General features: G+C 34.5%; 1 protein-coding gene across 1 annotated transcript in view; it reads left to right on the forward strand.

Moving 5' to 3' along the window:
* Nucleotides 1-18,505, forward strand: part of LOC149803842 (ethanolamine-phosphate phospho-lyase-like) — a 38,645-nt gene extending 20,140 nt beyond the window's left edge. The window contains exons 6-7 of the mRNA XM_089951449.1: nt 7,881-7,997; nt 18,386-18,505. Coding sequence (XP_089807575.1) covers nt 7,881-7,997; nt 18,386-18,472 — 204 coding nt within the window. The 3' untranslated portion in view covers nt 18,473-18,505. The remainder of the gene's footprint in view (nt 1-7,880; nt 7,998-18,385) is intronic.
* The last annotated feature ends 211 nt before the right edge of the window (nt 18,506-18,716 follow it).

Here is an 18,716-nt window from a genome sequence, read left to right on the forward strand (position 1 = left end):
ACAAATGTTATCAATGCAGTTTTGCTGGGAATACCAACTAAATCTTCTACAATATTCGTTGAGGTGGTTTTTATCTTCTTTGGAAGCTTAATTTATTTGAAATATTAACTGGTTGTACTTCATAACCTGCTACATGTATTTCAAACATCCGATAATACCCCCTTCAGGTGTACCCTTATATATTTATCAACCAATCCAACAAAGTTCAATGCAGGCATCAGAGTAAACATTCAGTCAAACAGAACAAGTATTGGTCTATACCATGTCAGGTTCATAGCTGTGTCAGGCATATTTTCTTTCTCTCCGGTAATACAATAATGCAGTTTTGGAATTAACTATTTGAATACCGAAGTGCCGTAAAAGTCACTCGTTTTAGTACAAAGTACCTTTCACCTTTTTTCATTAGAGTGTCGTCGTATTTCAAAATAATGAACATGATGAGGTCTGATGTTACATGATAAGATAATATATTTATGGGTTACTACTTTGTGAATAAATAGTTTTTCTAATTTTTATTGGTTTGTCCGATAATACGCATTGACTGATAATACCCTGACTGATGTTACTTTGCTTTTATCAGTTATCGTGGATGGATGAAGATCTGAAATGGATCATTTGGTCAAAAGGTCAAAGGTCAAGTTCACAATGAGTAGTAGATGGAGTATATTGTATTTATCAGCATATAATATACATCAATTTGTGAACAGGATTGATGTATACATATGTGTCATGTGATAATGCATCAGTACTAATTGGCAAAAAAATGGAGTGATTTTTACATACTTTAATAACAAAAACAGGTGTCAATGCTCAGGGTTGTCCCAGTCGTCAGCTTCACTTAGCTGCCCAGTACGCTGCAAATAATTTGGAAGAAATTTTAATTGATTGCTGCTTAGACAAGAGTTCACATAGATGATATGATGTAAAGGAATTTTAATTGATTGCTGCTTAGACAAGAGTTCACATAGATAACATGATGTAAAGGAATTTTAATTGATTGCTGCTTAGACAAGAGTTCACATAGATGACATGATGTAAAGGAATTTTAATTGATTGCTGCTTAGACAAGAGTTCACATAGATAACATGATGTAAAGGAATTTTAATTGATTGCTGCTTAGACAAGAGTTCACATAGATGACATGATGTAAAGGAATTTTAATTGATTGCTGCTTAGACAAGAGTTCACATAGATAACATGATGTAAAGGAATTTTAATTGATTGCTGCTTAGACAAGAGTTCACATAGATGACATGATGTAAAGGAATTTTAATTGATTGCTGCTTAGACAAGAGTTCACATAGATAACATGATGTAAAGGAATTTTAATTGATTGCTGCTTAGACAAGAGTTCACATAGATAACATGATGTAAAGGAATTTTAATTGATTGCTGCTTAGACAAGAGTTCACATAGATGACATGATGTAAAGGAATTTTAATTGATTGCTGCTTAGACAAGAGTTCACATAGATAACATGATGTAAAGGAATTTTAATTGATTGCTGCTTAGACAAGAGTTCACATAGATAACATGATGTAAAGGAATTTTAATTGATTGCTGCTTAGACAAGAGTGAAAAAGTAATGAAACATTACTTTCAGATGTTTTTTTTAGAGGATTGTACAATAAATTCCTTCAAATGTTGGAACCATCAAACAATTATTTTATTCACAAATGAATAAAAAAGCCAAACAGGAGGAGAAAAAGACAAATTAGTTGCAAGCACCAATACAGCATCAGAAAATTATTATGGTTTAGATAGATCAGAGTATAGTTCTAAGTTAGCCCCTCCCCCTTTTCTTTGCCCAGAATTTTTGAAAGATGCATTAGTGACTTGGCAGTAGGATGCACCATCTACCCATAAAGTCAGTAGAATATTAGAGGGAGTATTACCTGACATGTATACACCATAAGGCAAAAGAATATTAGATGTTGTGTTGCCTGACATGTATACACCATAAAGCCAAGAGAATATTAGAGAATTATTGCCCGATATGTATACACCATAAGGCCAAGAGAATACTGGAGGGAGTATTGCCTGACATGTATACACCATAAAGTCAAGAGAATATTAGAGAATTATTGCCTGACATGTATACACCATAAGGCCAAGAGAATATTGGAGGGAGTATTGCCTGACATGTATACACCATAAAGTCAAGAGAATATTGGAGAATTATTGCCTGACATATATACACCATAAGGCCAAGAGAATATTAGAATGAGTATTGCCTGAGATGTATACACCATAAAGCCAAGAGAATATTAGAGTGAGTATTGCCTGACATGTATACACCATAAAACCAAGAGAATATTAGAGTGAGTATTGCCTGAGATGTATACACCATAAAGCCAAGAGAATATTAGAGGGAGTATTGCCTGACATGTATACACCATAAAACCAAGAGAATATTAGAGTGAGTATTGCCTGAGATGTATACACCATAAAGCCAAGAGAATATTAGAGTGAGTATTGCCTGAGATGTATACACCATAAAGCCAAGAGAATATTAGAGGGAGTATTGCCTGACATGTATACACCACAAGGCCAAGAGAATATTAGAGTGAGTATTGCCTGAGGTGTTTACACCATAAGACCAAGAGAATATTAGAGTGAGTATTGCCTGACATGTATACACCATAAAGCCAAGAGAATATTAGAATGAGTATTGCCTGAGATGTATACACCATAAAGCCAAGAGAATATTAGAGGGAGTATTGCCTGACATGTATACACCATAAGGCCAAGAGAATATTAGAGTGAGTATTGCATGAGATGTATACACCATAAAGCCAAGAGAATATTAGAGGGAGTATTGCCTGACATGTATACACCATAAGGCCAAGAGAATATTAGAGTGAGTATTGCCTGAGATGTATACACCATAAAGCCAAGAGAATATTAGAGAATTATTGCCTGACATGTATACACCATAAAGTCAAGAGAATATTAGAGTGAGTATTGCCTGAGATGTATACACCATAAAACCAAGAGAATATTAGGGGGAGTATTGCCTGACATGTATACACCATAAAGCCAAGAGAATATTAGAGGGAGTATTGCCTGACATCTATGCACCATAAAACCAAGAGAATATTAGATTGAGTATTGCCTGACATCTATACACCATAAAACCAAGAGAATATTAGAGTGAGTATTGCCTGAGATGTATACACCATAAAGCCAAGAGAATATTAGATTGAGTATTGCCTGAGATGTATACACCATAAGGCCAAGAGAATATCAGAGTGAGTATTGCCTGAGATGCTTACACCATAAAGCCAAGATAATATTAGAGTGAGTATTGCCTGAGATGTATTCACCATAAGGCCAAGAGAATATCAGAGTGAGTATTGCCTGAGATGTATACACCATAAGGCCAAGAGAATATCAGAGTGGGTATTGCCTGAGATGCTTACACCATAAAGCCAAGATAATATTAGAGTGAGTATTGCCTGAGATGTTTACACCATAAGGCCAAGAGAATATTAGAGTGAGTATTGCCTGAGATGTTTACACCATAAGGCCAAGAGAATATTAGAGTGAGTATTGCCTGAGATGTTTACACCATAAAGCCAAGAGAATATTAGAGAATTATTGCCTGAGATGTATACACCATAAGACCAAGAGAATATTAGAGTGAGTATTGCCTGAGATGTATACACCATAAAACCAAGAGAATATTAGATTGAGTATTGCCTGAGATGTATACACCATAAGGCCAAGAGAATATTAGAGAATTATTGCCTGAGATGTATACACCATAAGGCCAAGAGAATATCAGAGTGGGTATTGCCTGAGATGCTTACACCATAAAGCCAAGATAATATTAGAGTGAGTATTGCCTGAGATGTTTACACCATAAGGCCAAGAGAATATTAGAGTGAGTATTGCCTGAGATGTATACACCATAAGGCCAAGAGAATATCAGAGTGAGTATTGCCTGAGATGTATACACCATAAAGCCAAGAGAATATTAGAGTGAGTATTGCCTGAGATGTATACACCATAAGGCCAAGAGAATATTAGAGAATTATTGCCTGAGATGTATACACCATAAGGCCAAGAGAATATCAGAGTGGGTATTGCCTGAGATGCTTACACCATAAAGCCAAGATAATATTAGAGTGAGTATTGCCTGAGATGTTTACACCATAAGGCCAAGAGAATATTAGAGTGAGTATTGCCTGAGATGTATACACCATAAGGCCAAGAGAATATTAGAGAATTATTGCCTGAGATGTATACACCATAAGACCAAGAGAATATTAGAGTGAGTATTGCCTGAGATGTATACACCATAAAACCAAGAGAATATTAGAGTGAGTATTGCCTGAGATGTATACACCATAAAGCCAAGAGAATATTAGAGTGAGTATTGCCTGAGATGTATACACCATAAAGCCAAGAGAATATTAGAAGGAGTATTGCCTGAGATGTATACACCATAAGACCAAGAGAATATTAGAGGGAGTATTGCCTGACATCTATACACCATAAAACCAAGAGAATATTAGAGTGAGTATTGCCTGAGATGTATACACCATAAGGCCAAGAGAATATTAGAGTGAGTATTGCCTGAGATGTTTACACCATAAAGCCAAGAGAATATTAGAGTGAGTATTGCCTGAGATGTATACACCATAAGGCCAAGAGAATATTAGAGTGAGTATTGCCTGAGATGTATACACCATAAGGCCAAGAGAATATTAGAGTGAGGATTGCCTGAGATGCTTACACCATAAAGCCAAGATAATATTAAAGTGAGTATTGCCTGAGATGTTTACACCATAAGGCCAAGAGAATATTAGAGTGAGTATTGCCTGAGATGTATACACCATAAGGCCAAGAGAATATTAGAGTGAGTATTGCCTGAGATGTTTACACCATAAGGCCAAGAGAATATTAGAGTGAGTATTGCCTGAGATGTATACACCATAAGGCCAAGAGAATATTAGAGTGAGTATTGCCTGAGATGTTTGCACCATAAGGCCAAGAGAATATTAGAGTGAGTATTGCCTGAGATGTTTACACCATAAAGCTGCTGCAGAATCAGCATATGTTATGTTGAGTATGAGAGGAGGAAAAATCATGTAGAAAATCTTTTTATGGCTAATTCTTCTATATGGCTTATCAGACTGACATTGTACTTTTACGACAAGACTTTTTGTGGTGTCTGGTTGGTTTTGAATGGAAATGGTGCCAATCTGATATCCAATGGTCATAGGACAGCCATCTTGATGATCTTGATATTATTTTGTCTCCAAAACAAAAAAGTAATGTTAACATGTAGTTTCTTCCAGAAGACTCTGTTTGATCTTTTATTGGTCCTAAATGAAAATGAATCCAATCTGACCTCAGTGGAAGCTAATTTGAAAATCTTGTTATTGCTGAAGAAATGTCATACTGAAATCGTTTCCATACTCAGCATTGAAAAGGAAGAAATGACTTTATTCTGAATTCCTGGAAATTCTTTCTGGCCAGTTGAGTCGAGTGACTTATCTTATAACTTGTTATACCTCTTTTGAATGCTTCAGTCTTAAATTTCACAAATATTTGGGCACCATGGGAAAAATAGAACAATAGAATTTTGGGATCCCAGTTCACACCTTCATATTCCCCAGGTCTAAAACCAATGTAAATGTTTTGAAGCAATTACAAGATTAATGAAATTGGACAGCAGAATGGTAAGAGATAAATATTGAACATGTAATTTTGCATGCTGTTAATGTAGTTACAGCAGGGGATTGCCGGACCTATTTCTGTGAAGATGGATGTAATGTTTAGAAAATTAACTACAGGAGATGAAGTTGGCTAGATTTACTTCCCATACACACTGTATACATGGATTAACATTAAATGTTTATTGATCCAATCCCAAACATTAAATTGCTATAGTATCTAATTGTACAGTAGGCTTCTTATGGTACACAAGTTTGTTAATTTTAAATTTTAGACATTCACAGTTTTTAATGCTGCAATGATTATCAGATATTGCTGTGCTATAAATATTTTGTTCCATGTAGGCAGTTATTCTTAGTCGACAGAGGGTGTCATTACTTGTAATATATGAAAGATATGGTTTAATTTGGGTTGTTGCAAGCCAGTGTTGTTATGATAAACTTGTAATGAGTGACCATTGAGATTCGAAACACAAAATAAATTTGTATTTTGGTAACAAGATATCCTGTACTGGTGAAATTAGTTTTTCCTGAACTTAAAAGTCCGAATTTGAAGGATAAAATCTGGTAAGAATTTGTACAATATCTGGTCTTCCTTGCTGTTAATGTAAGTCTGTATTAATGCTGAAGAGAATGCTCTTAAAGAATAAATACGACAAGTTGAGAGAGTAGATAGAGTTGAGACAGTCTTAACGAAGGAATATGACAGGAAGAGAGAATGGAAAGAGCTGGGACATCCTTACAGAAGAACCATGACATAAAGAGAGAATAGATAGAACTGGGACAGTTTTACAGAAGAAATACTGCAGGCAGAGAATCATAGAGCTGGGACAGTCTTACAGAAGAAGTATGATGGGAAGAGAGAGTAGATATTGCTGGGACAGTCTTACAGAAGAAGTATGATGGGAAGAGGGAGTAGATAGAGCTGGGACAGTCTTACAGAAGAAGTATGATGGGAAGAGAGAGTAGATAGAGCTGGGACAGTCTTAAAGTACAAATTCTGCATTTTTAGCATGGTGTGAAAGAACAAAACAGTCTTTCTGCCAACTTTGTCAGATGATGTCTGGTCTTCCTTGCTGTTAATGTAAGTCTGTATTAATGCTGAAGAGAATGCTCTTCTATGAAGCATTGGACCACAGATTTTTAAAGTTTGCAAAGAGCGTTACATTGCAAAGGTTTAATCAGTCTGGTAATACTTTAAACAAACTTATGGATTATAATTTCAATTATTTCTGTGTACCATATATACTCACTTATAAGTCAAGTCCAACTGCAAACTACACAGACCCAGATCTGCTGTCATATTATGCTTTGGTAGATTTTTGTCAGTGCAGTTTGTTAGGATTAATTAGTAGGAACAGACAACATAGACCCTGATCTGCAGGCACATTATGCTACAGCAGATCAGGATCTTTGTTGTTTGCAGTTTGCCTATTATAAAGGCAAACATTCATATTTCACAACAGCTGTCATCTTTGCAGTGTAGATTCTGATCTGCCATCCTGTAAAGTGCTGTTAGTTTGGTATCACAAGTTCCTCACAGCTCATACTCTTGCATATATTGCTGCCATAAGGCTGTTTTAACCCCCAGGTAATCTAAATCTTTGGATGTTGTGTATTAGGATATGAAAATGTCAACTTGATCTGACCCTGTCACATATTGAAATTTATTAAGTAGTGAAGGAACGAAACCAGACAATATATGGGGGAATCAGATGCCTTTATTGCCATGGCAACAGTTTATTGTGATGTCTTTTGTATGCTACCTTGTAATATCATCAGCCCTTAAATTCCTGACAATTTCCCCCAGGTAAATTTTCACATTCTGCACCAAATCCGTTTTGTGGAGAAAAGATAACAGAAAATTGCAGTATAAACTGAGTACAATGCAGTTATCCAGATGCATGGTTTTCTCCAGGTAGATTTTACCACCAGATTTTCAATGTTGTGGTGGCAGTACTGGTACCCCACAAGTAGAATAAATGACAGTCAGATTGGGTGATGCATTACGTAATGGATCAGAATTTGTGTTGTACAAAGATGAGTATGATATGCATTGTAGTAGCTTTACATTTTTGATTAACCCATTGCCAGAAAGCAGTTTAATCATTAAATTTTGAACACCAAGACCAGCTGTATATTGTATGTTTACTTAAAGAAACTGGAATAAATATATCCGGTTTATTACAACTTTAGGTTGCAGTGCCTGATACATATCGTGGAATCTTCAGGGAGACTGTTGCAAATCCAGGAATTTTGTATGCACAAGAAGTAAAGAAAGTTATACAGAAAATCAAAGAAAAAGGGAGAACGGTAGGTATTTGATGTTCCCATTTTATCTTTTGTTAAAATTATATAGCTGTTTTCTTCTTTTGTTAAAATTATAGCTGTTTTTGTTTGCTAGTTAAAATTATAGCTGTTTTTGTTCACTATTTCAAATTATATAGGTGTTATGTTCTTATAAATTACTTTAATCTGAGGGGTTTGGTAAGTTGATCATATGGTGCCAGTGTACATCTTCCCATGTTAAATACAAATCTCAGTCCACTTTCACCAGATTCGAAAGAATCCTAGCATTCAGCCTTTGAACTGCATGTTGCATCTCTGCTGAGGTCTTACTGATAGATTGTAACTGGGAATATAGGGATCATTCATTATGGTCTTACTGGTCAATTGTAACTGGGAATATAGGGATCATTCATTATGGTCTTACTGGTCAATTGTAACTGATAAATTAAATATAGGGATAATTCATTGAGGTCTTACTCTAGATTATAACTGACAATATAGGGATAATACACTGAGGTCTTACTGTAGATAATAACTGACAATATAGGGATAATTCATTGAGGTCTTACTCTAGATAGTAACTGATAATATAGGGATAATTCATTGAGGTCTTACTCTAGATAGTAACTGATCATATAGGGATAATTCATTGAGGTCTTACTGTAGATAATAACTGACAATATAGGGATAATTCACTGAGGTCTTACTGTAGATAATAACTGATAATATAGGGATAATTCATTGAGGTCTTACTCTAGATAGTAACTGATAATATAGGGATAATTCATTGAGGTCTTACTCTAGATAGTAACTGATAATATAGGGATAATTCATTGAGGTCTTACTCTAGATAGTAACTGATCATATAGGGATAATTCATGGAGTTCTTACTGTAGTTTGCAGCTGATAATATAGGAATAATTCACTGAGGTGTTACTGGTAGATTGTGACTAAGACTATAGGAATCATTCACTGAGGTGTTACTGGTATATTGTAACTGACGTTATAGAAATCTTTCAGCTAAGGTGTTGCTGGTAGATTGTAACTGATAATATAGATATCATTCATGAGTCACTATGTTGAACACTTTGCTGAAACATAAAGTAAGAGTTTGAATCATGTCAAAACTTATTTAGTTAGCAGATCATGTATGATTTTTACTTTTACATGATCATTTTAAAAATATGAATGATTTATAAATTGCAATCAAAATAAATTTTGTAAGATTTAAAATGTGTGTATACACTGGACAGAGTGTGATTACATTTTTGGAGTACAGCTGATATCACAGAATTGCTAAACCATTTGTAACATGGCTGATCACAACAGAAAAACAGTTGTACATTGTGTTAAAAGAACCTCAGAACTTGCAGACTGTTTTGCTGTACTTAAATATTGAAACCTTTTATTGCAGCAAAGAATTAAAATATATAAAATCAGAACTTCATGTCCATGCACATTGGCCAAAATGAAAGACACTTAATCTGAATGAGACAAAAATTACCTATGATGATTTTAGCAAATTATTGCTTTGATAAAAGGAAAGGTTTATTTTAGTGCAGTTGCAGTAACTACTTTTAAAGACCCTACATGGTTAATTCACAGTTGCAGACTACTATAAAAGACCTTACATGGTTATTTTACACAGTTGCAGACTGCTATAAAAGACTTTACATGTTTACCTTACACAGTTGCATTAATTCATTTAAAATACCAGAAGGTTTTCATGACACCATTGCAGTAACTCTTTAAAAAGACCCTACAGTGTGACAATGATAACAGAGGTATAGGATAATGTAATAAAATTAAGCCAGACTGATGCCCAAAGAATATTTTACAAGAAGATATTTGTGGTGAGTCTTCAAGTTTTGAGTTCTTGGCCAGGTGGAATTCATCATTGTCTCAGGGCAGGAAATACAATTTACCGGTATTGTCACCAAAATTAATTCATAAAGGATACTAGGACTTGACTTCAGATAGTAAATGAATGCTGCCAACAGTTTTTGGTAATCAGTTCTCTTTGGATATCTTGCTGATACCATGTATTCTGGAGGGAAATCTTGATTGCTACCAAGTATTTAAAGCTGAAACAGTTAATTAAGCAATGGCTAAGAAGGCTTCCACCTTTATTAGTATGACAAACTGATTTCCAGGCCCAGGATTCATTGAGCATAGGGGATTATTGAACCACTGCTTAGATCAAAATGATGCCAAGGATAGATAACTGTCTTGATCACTGGATCATCCTGGTTCTCTACTTTTGATTTATGTTGAGGGTTCTGGCAGGTTGAATTAGATCCATATGATTGTGCTAAGATTGCTTTTTCAACTTGGATGGGACTTAACCAATTTAAGACCATGCCCCTTATACTCTGAACAATGCCTCACACCTTTGAAAGATTTATGCAGAGGCACTAGCTGGTTTATACCTTAATGACTTTGTTGTGTTTGGGAGAACATTTGAGGAGCATCTAAAGAGACTTATGTGTTTCATAACTTAAGGGTTGTAGGATTCATGCTAAAGTCAGCAAGTGCCCACTGTTTGATAACTTAAGGGTTGTAGGATTCATGCTAAAGTCAGTAAGTGCCCACTGTTTGACAACTTAAGGGTTGTAGGATTCATGCTAAAGTCAACAAGTGCACACTGTTTGATAACTTAAGGGTTGTAGAATTCATGCTAAAGTCAGCAAGTGCCCAGTGTTTGATAACTTAAGGGTTGTAGGACTCATGCTAAAGTCAGCAAGTGCCCACTGTTTGACAACTTAAGGGTTGTAGGATTCATGCAAAAGTCAACAAGTGCCCACTGATTGATAACTTAAGGGTTGTAGAATTCATGCTAAAGTCAGCAAGTGCCACTGATTGATAACTTAAGGGTTGTAGGACTCATGCTAAAGTCAGCAAGTGCCCACTGTTTGCAAAGCAGATGGTATTTCTTGGTCATTTAATTTCTTCAGAAGTATGGCAGAAGAATCCCAGGTGGTTATTCCTGAGTAAGGAATAGTTTTCTGTAGTGGTAAAATTTTTGGCAATATGCTGTTGCCAGAAAATGGCCAGGATTTTTAGTGTAAGCTAAGGGTTGCCGGGGTTCTGAATTGTGCAGGAATAAAGTAATTGGAGCAATTTGAAGTGGCTTGTGTTAACTATTAACCCTTGGAGATTTTTGTCATTTTTATCTGAAATGGGGGTAGGAAACAAATTGTTGGGGTTTCTTCTGAAAACATCCAAATACATCTGCTTCCAAGAGATTGTCTTTTAGCTGGATGCCTAGTTGTGTTAAGGACATTATTGTTTTGGATTGGCTATTTTGCTCACACATGTGCAGTAGAGTAAAAATTAGAGTTTTGTTTTTGTTTTTTGCTTATTGGACCCATCATTTTTGTGTCCTGGCCACTTTTTACACACAATCTTAAACTTTTCTGACTTTTTATTAAAGTTCACCTGTCAGTGTGCAGTTCAGACTGGCCTGAATTAGATCTTAGGCCAAAAAGTCTCAAATCTAGATTCCAACAACTGGTAATTTTTAGTCTTAAAAAATCAGGTCTCAAAAATTTCATTTGTCCCACTGTTTTTTATAATGAGTGTAGAAAGTCATATTTAAGAAGGTATCACCATAGAGCTACATTTGTCAACTTTTCTAAAATACCACCCACTTTGGTGTATCTTAAATAGTGTTCATGGTGCAGACTTGGAAGTAAGGTACAACTTTATAACATGTAATGTACATGGGGTTAATGAGTTAAATGTTGCAGAATTATCAGGCTGTTTTGGCTTGTATTGCCAACATAAGGTTTCTTTAATTATGCCATGAGTCGATGCAGCTCATCTGTGTGCCAGGTTTGGTGGCATGGATTGGTTGACCTGCCAGGAATGTTCCAGAAGCAACCTGATTTTGTTAACTTATTATACTGGGCTGTACTCTTTTATTATTTTAATATATTTATGAAACTGCCAACGAGTGAATCCACAGGACAAGGTATCATGCTCATGGATATATCTCTCTCTCTTTCTCTCACTGGATATCTGTTTCATTATTTTTGATGGCCACAGAATGATAGTGTAATATCCAGTACAGTACTAAATCATTCATGCTCTGAATACTCCAGATTATTTCCATTTAATTATGAAATAGTTCACTGCCAAATACATTTAATTCTTTCAAGCATATTTTTAAGTTAAAGTTTCATTTCATTACATTCTTTTCATGTGTCAGAAGAAAAAGCATATTACATTGAAATTTGACTTCCTTGTAACATTGGTATTAAGGATAATGTCCAGCTGTTCAATAGCATGATCACAGAGCACCAGTCTTTACATCAATTAAACTATCAGGCTTAAAATAATGGAGCTGGATCATCAGATAGCTATTACCCTAACATACAGTGATCCTTATCGTAAATCAAAAGACCCCTTCCCAAAACCATGAACCGTGAATATTCATGTTTCAGTAAACCAGTCTAAATGCTGTCCACATATATAAATACATTCAAACAGATATGTAATGTACTAATGAATAGACCAGATATGTATTTCATGCAGTTCATACAAAATAAAGACAGGGATATTGCGAACATGTACATAAATGAATAGATACAAGTCATATAAAATGAAGTAATTGGTTTTGGAACGTGAGACTAAGTTAAAAGCAAAAATAGAATCATTTTATGATATATTATTGTATAATCCAGCTTACATTATACGGAAAGCTAGAAATATACATGTATGCTCATCAAAATATGTGTTCTTTATAATATAAATGTTACCTATTCAGTTATGTGATGCCATTAGCATCTCCCTGGTTGTCCAATGTTAGGGGCTTAAACAGAGGTCTGATAAGGTCAAGTATGATAATACATTGAATGGTGATTTACTGGAAACAAACAAGGTATTATATAATCCAAATATTGATATGTTGGCTGTTGACCAAGACCTATTCACTTTTTATAGTTTAGTCTGCTGTAACCATTTATTATACCTGATTAAAGGTTTTGAAATTTTTTTGATGTTGAATGTATCAATTGAGATGGTTAAGATTTTATTTTCATGTGCATGTTATAAAACAGAATGTATTACGATGCCCTTCTGTTTACTAATTTAATTTCCACACAATAACTGGAGTCTACAGTTACCAAACTTTGTAGATAGCTAACACTTAGGGTAATGAAGAACACTTTTGTGTTGAGGGTGAAAGATGAAGTAACTGTGACTGAAAGGACATTCTTTTCTGCATAATAACACAAGTTCTCCACCAGTCCAAAGTTGCCAAACATTGTGGATAGCTTGTATTTTAAAGAAACCAATGTATGTTGGGGTCTAAGGTCAAGATGACTATAACTGAAAGAATAAAAATGGTTTCTGCACAAAAACATTATTTCTGCATCACAGACCAGAACTAAACTTTATGGATGGCTATTACTCATATCGTAAGGAAGAAACCTATTCATTTGTAGTCAGAAAGGTCAAGGTCATTGGGACTGAAAAATGAAAAATGTTTTCCATTAATTCCATGTTACAGACATAGGCCAAACATTTTGAATGACTTTCATGTTGGGGTAAGAAAAAATGTAAAAGGTCATGACTAAAAGAATACAAAAATTGTATCCAGCTTTAAGGTTTTTGACCGTGTACCTTCAGCAAAGTTTGTGGACGACTTACACATTGCATAAGAAAGAAGCCTTTTGATTATGGGTGAAAATGTCAAATGTCCAGGTCACTGGGACTATGTACCTTAAGAAGATTTTGCAGAGGGCTTGCCATTAAGGTGTGGAAGATGCCTGTTGATTTGGGGGTCAAAATATGAAAGTTCGCGGTCATTATGACTGGAAGAAAAGTTGGTTTTATAGAAAAACATTTGTTCTACAGTAAGTTTTTGGCTAGTAATAAAGAACGTATAGATTCAGGGATCAAAATGTCAGAGGTCACGATGATGATAAGTCTGATGAGAAAATAATGGTTTCTGCACATCAAGCTTAATGTTTAGTGGCTTTAGATATGACTGTTAAACATGGAGAAGAAACATAATCCGCCATTCATGATACCGTTGTTAATATTGGTATCCACCAACTTGCACAATTTCAATTTATGAAAATTTTCTATTAACATGATATCAACTGAATTTTTTTTAATTTAATTTTTTTGGTGAAGATTACAAAATAATTAAATTATTTGTCGAAGATAACAAAGTAGGATTTGTAAGCAGCTAAAATGAAGGATATAAAAGTTAATCAAATTACTTATTTTTCAATGAAAATTGAAGGAGTGAAACCAAAAATTTAGAGTTAAGTGATTTTAAGTAGTGCGAGTACTCTTGTGAATGCAAATATTGCACAAGTCAGGGGTTTGTTGTACTATCATTTCCAATCTTTTAAATCTGCAGAAATGTGAGTTATAACTGTCATTTTACATGTCTGGAGTCATTTATGGGTATTCTTTCAAACAAACTATTATATTTTATAAAACATGACTCTAGGGAGGCTACCATTGTTTGGGCATTATGATTACATTATGTATTGCTTGTTTGGAGTACATTGCTGCTTGCAGATTTTGCTCAGGAGTCTGTTTTGTAGCACACGCTTTACTAGATGTCTATGTGATATGATAGCGTGACTTTAATATGACTAAAAATCTACATGCTATTCATATTTTCCAGGTTGCAACATTTATATCAGAGCCCATTATTGTAAATGGAGGAATTTTAATCCCTCCCACAGTTATTTTAAGCATGTTTACAGGAAATGAAATTTTAAAGAATGTATAACCAGAATTTTTAAAATAAATCCATGGTTGTCTGTCTTGTATACTTCTAACATTTACCAGTTATCTTTATGTCAGCACGACGTTCTAACACCCATAAATCTTCATCAGTAATATTAATGCATGATTTCTCTTATCATCGATGTTTTTAGATTTGCTTTGTAAATCCTAACCCTTTTGGTACAAGTCCTGCAGACTTTTTAAGAGTCCTTTGGGGTCAAAAGTAGACCCAAATCCCAACATAAGGAATTTCAAATCATACGTCATTTCAAAATTTTCGCTATTTCCTCCTGAAAATATTCCCACTTGAATCATTGTTTTTCATAAATTATGGGCCAAGGCCCCATTTCCAGTTACACAAGATAAATCCATGAGTCCTTTCTCAAAATATGTCTTTTGAAATTTGGTTGCTCATGGTGAATGTCACATTCTTGAGTAATCATAATTTAAAAATGACTTAAATCTTGGATATACAACTGCATTTGAATGTACAGTCTTTTACATGTGTCTAGCTTTCAAAGACTCACCAGTACTAAGAGTATCACAGAATGGATGGATGGAATGCTACATATGAAGAACATAGAGACTACACACTCAAAAATTAAGATGATTTAATTAAATGATTATGATGAATTAAAAAAAGAATTGCACAATAGTAAAAAAAGAATAACTGCAGTTAAAACATTATTAAATATTTTTAACAAGTTCTTTAGATCATTTTATGTTCATTAATACTTCTTGCACTGAGTTATTATTCACTGAATATATTTGCCCTCTAATGGCTCCTTCATTGTGTAGGTACACCCTCTAATGGCTCCTTCACTGTGTAGGTGTGCCCTCCAATGGCTTCTCACTGTGTAGTGAATTATAGGGTACTTCATGTGGCTTGGGCTACCATGTCCTGACACTTTCAGGACATCCCAGGTTGTCTACCCTTGTGCGGGGCTCCTTGGCTAGCACAACTCCCTTTAGCAGTTTCACAATCTGGTCTTAACGAAGTGGTTCATGTTCTGATCTTCTTAGGACATCCTGGGTTTGTTTGTCCTTGTGGCAGGATTGCCGGGCCTTAACTCTCCGGGATTGGAAGCGGCTACAAAATTAAAGTAAAATAGTCCTATCTGTTTAACCATGTGACTTCAAAATTCCATACACTGGTTTTAAACCTGTTATAAAAAAAGACTTGTTTAGTAAGTGGCAGGTATTATGGAATGATACTTTCAATAACATGTTCCATGTGATCAAACCCTCCTTAGGCGAATGGCCTCCTTCCTACAGAACCATTTGTAGGGATGAAGTAGTCATTACAAGAATTAGAACTGTTCATTCTTATATAAACCCATTGCTACATATTAAAGGTCAAAGACCCACCTGAGTGTGTCTCTTTGAATGAACTCTTGGCTGTGAAGCACTTTATGACAGATTATTTCCCTACACGTGATCATTGCTGCAATGTTCAGCAACAGCACCTGAAGGAACCTTTTGATATGGTACATGTGTCTTGTATTTTAAATTTCTTGAAGGAAGTTAACATTTATTCAGAACTATAGCTTTTTTGAAATTCTATTTTCTTTGAGTATTTTTAACAGATATTTGTACTTATAATCACCCTAATTTATCTTTTATTATCTCATTACCCTTTTTACACACCATTTACATCCTCTTTTGATTGGGAATCTTCATATATTTTCACCATGCCATCTTTGTGTCTTTGTACTTTTAGTGTTCGTTGGTAATAAATCTTTTTGACACCTAGTTTTTATCATATAACCTTGTTTTGTGGTACTGTATAGCCTTACAGTGCTGATGCACATAAAATTCACAATTAACTAACCAACCATTTGAATAAAATGTATCAACGTTTTAGTACTCCAGTCATCTGTATATGCCTTAGTATTTCAGTCAACTGTACATGGCAGTATTCAAATCAGCTGTACATGTCTTAGTACTCCAGTCAACTGTACATAACTTAGTACTCCAATCAACTGTACATACTCTGATCAACTCTGTATGACTTAGTACTCCAGTCAACTCTACATGACTGTGCTGTTAGTTTAATAAAAGTGTGCATCAGCAAGGCCATTTGGTGCTTTGTGCAATGTTATATTGCTGATTTATTCTTGTTTAATAAAAAACCTAACCATCCATCTAGTAACATAAATGTCTTTCCCAAAACAGACCCCACTTTGTATCACTCTTTACCAAAAGAAGCTTTCATCAGTATGGCACTTGTACTGAAATCTACCTTGTGCTAAAAATAGACCATTATGTCACTGTGCCTGGCTGCCCCATATTGTTTCTGAACAAAGCACTGAGACACGCTTAGTAACACATAGTAATTCACAAAATATATGCAAAAATAAAGTCGTTTTTAGTAGCATACCCTCACTTTATAATGTTTTAATATAATCAGCTATAATATGAGTGTGTACAGTAATAATTTTTGTACATTTTTTTCTTTGTCATCCTTTTCTATTGTTTTCAACTCTTCATTAAGTAAAACTCTTTTATGAACACATAAAAGGAATATATATATTTCTCTCTCTCTCTCTCTCTCTGTGTCCCAAATGAATGTGTTGAAAGGAATAATATTCATTTATATCTACTTTGTTTCCCTTGCAGTTAGTTTATGTATGTAAAATGTGTATCATTCTAAGGGTGGCTGTTGTCAGTAGGGACAGCAGTTTTTGTATTGCTGTTTCCATCAATACATGCATACAATTATACTTCCCGACAAAATGTAATTGTATATATCTTTTAATTACAGAAATGTATTATCCACGTAGTATAAATATAATCAACCAGTGCTGCTCTTTTCCACACCATAACTGTGATGAATATAATGCATTCTTATATGTTCTAAACTGATATGTTTGTAAAACTGACATTGAAACAAACATATTAATTTTCTCTCTTTTCTATACTTTGTTACCGATTAACACATCAGAATCAGAAAGGGGTAATAAAATCACTAATGCATAATACAAAAAAACCACCAAAAATGTTTTTAAATATATTGAATATATATATATGCAACATTTCTAGATTCTACATGCATAACATCACATCAACTAAGCAGAGTGTAATTTTATGCACTAAGCAAAATATAAGAAAATAGTCACTTTCCTACATACATCCCTTTATATTTATATGTTAAAATATGAATCAGATATAAGAATACTTCATCAACATTATTTTATTTGGGAGGGGGCATTTCACTTGCAATTTTCATCTCAAAATATTCAGGGTAATGGTATCAGTGATGAAATGCAAGCAATTTGTGTATTATACTGTTCTAGAAAAATTCATAAAATTTAATTATATGGTTTATACAGTCTGCAGGCAGGCTTAACAACCAAAGTAACTAAATATTGGAATGCACATCTGTATTCAGATGAACAAATTTAGTGCCTGGTACATGGTTTTCAGTAAGAACCATAACACGGAAATGATCACTAAATGCCATTAAGCCAGTTCGCCTTGTCCGAATGGCTATTTTTAGAAACTGATATCACTGTATGTGATGTTTCACAGACCGAGGTAAAAAGTACAAGTGTCATTGCCTGGAATGCCACATGTAGTTGCATTTGGAGGCTCCATGAGGGAGTTGGTTCAGAACTTGTCTGAATCTTTCAGCCTTTATTGTAATCATGTTTATTTTACAGATTTCAGCTCTTATGTGTGAGCCAATTATGAGTCAAGCTGGAGTTATTATACCACCAAAACCTTACCTGACAGAAGTTTACAGGTAATATCAGTGTGCAAATTGAACTGTCAGACTGTAACTAGTAACAGTTCTTTCATGATAAGCCTACGATATATGCCTTTTACATATTTTGGAAGAGTGGGAGTGGCTTATCATTAGGTAAAGATTTTATAAATATAAACTCATGAAGATTTGGTACAAGTGGGAAATAGGCTTAAGATCAAGATAAAACCCCAAGCATTTTCAAGCACAATGTTACCATCAGAGAAAGAAGGTGTGTTCTGTTTTTA

This window comes from Sinohyriopsis cumingii, chromosome 3 (assembly GCF_028554795.1).
Source record: "Sinohyriopsis cumingii isolate HCF-2022 chromosome 3, ASM2855479v2, whole genome shotgun sequence".
Classification (NCBI taxonomy): domain Eukaryota; kingdom Metazoa; phylum Mollusca; class Bivalvia; order Unionida; family Unionidae; genus Sinohyriopsis; species Sinohyriopsis cumingii.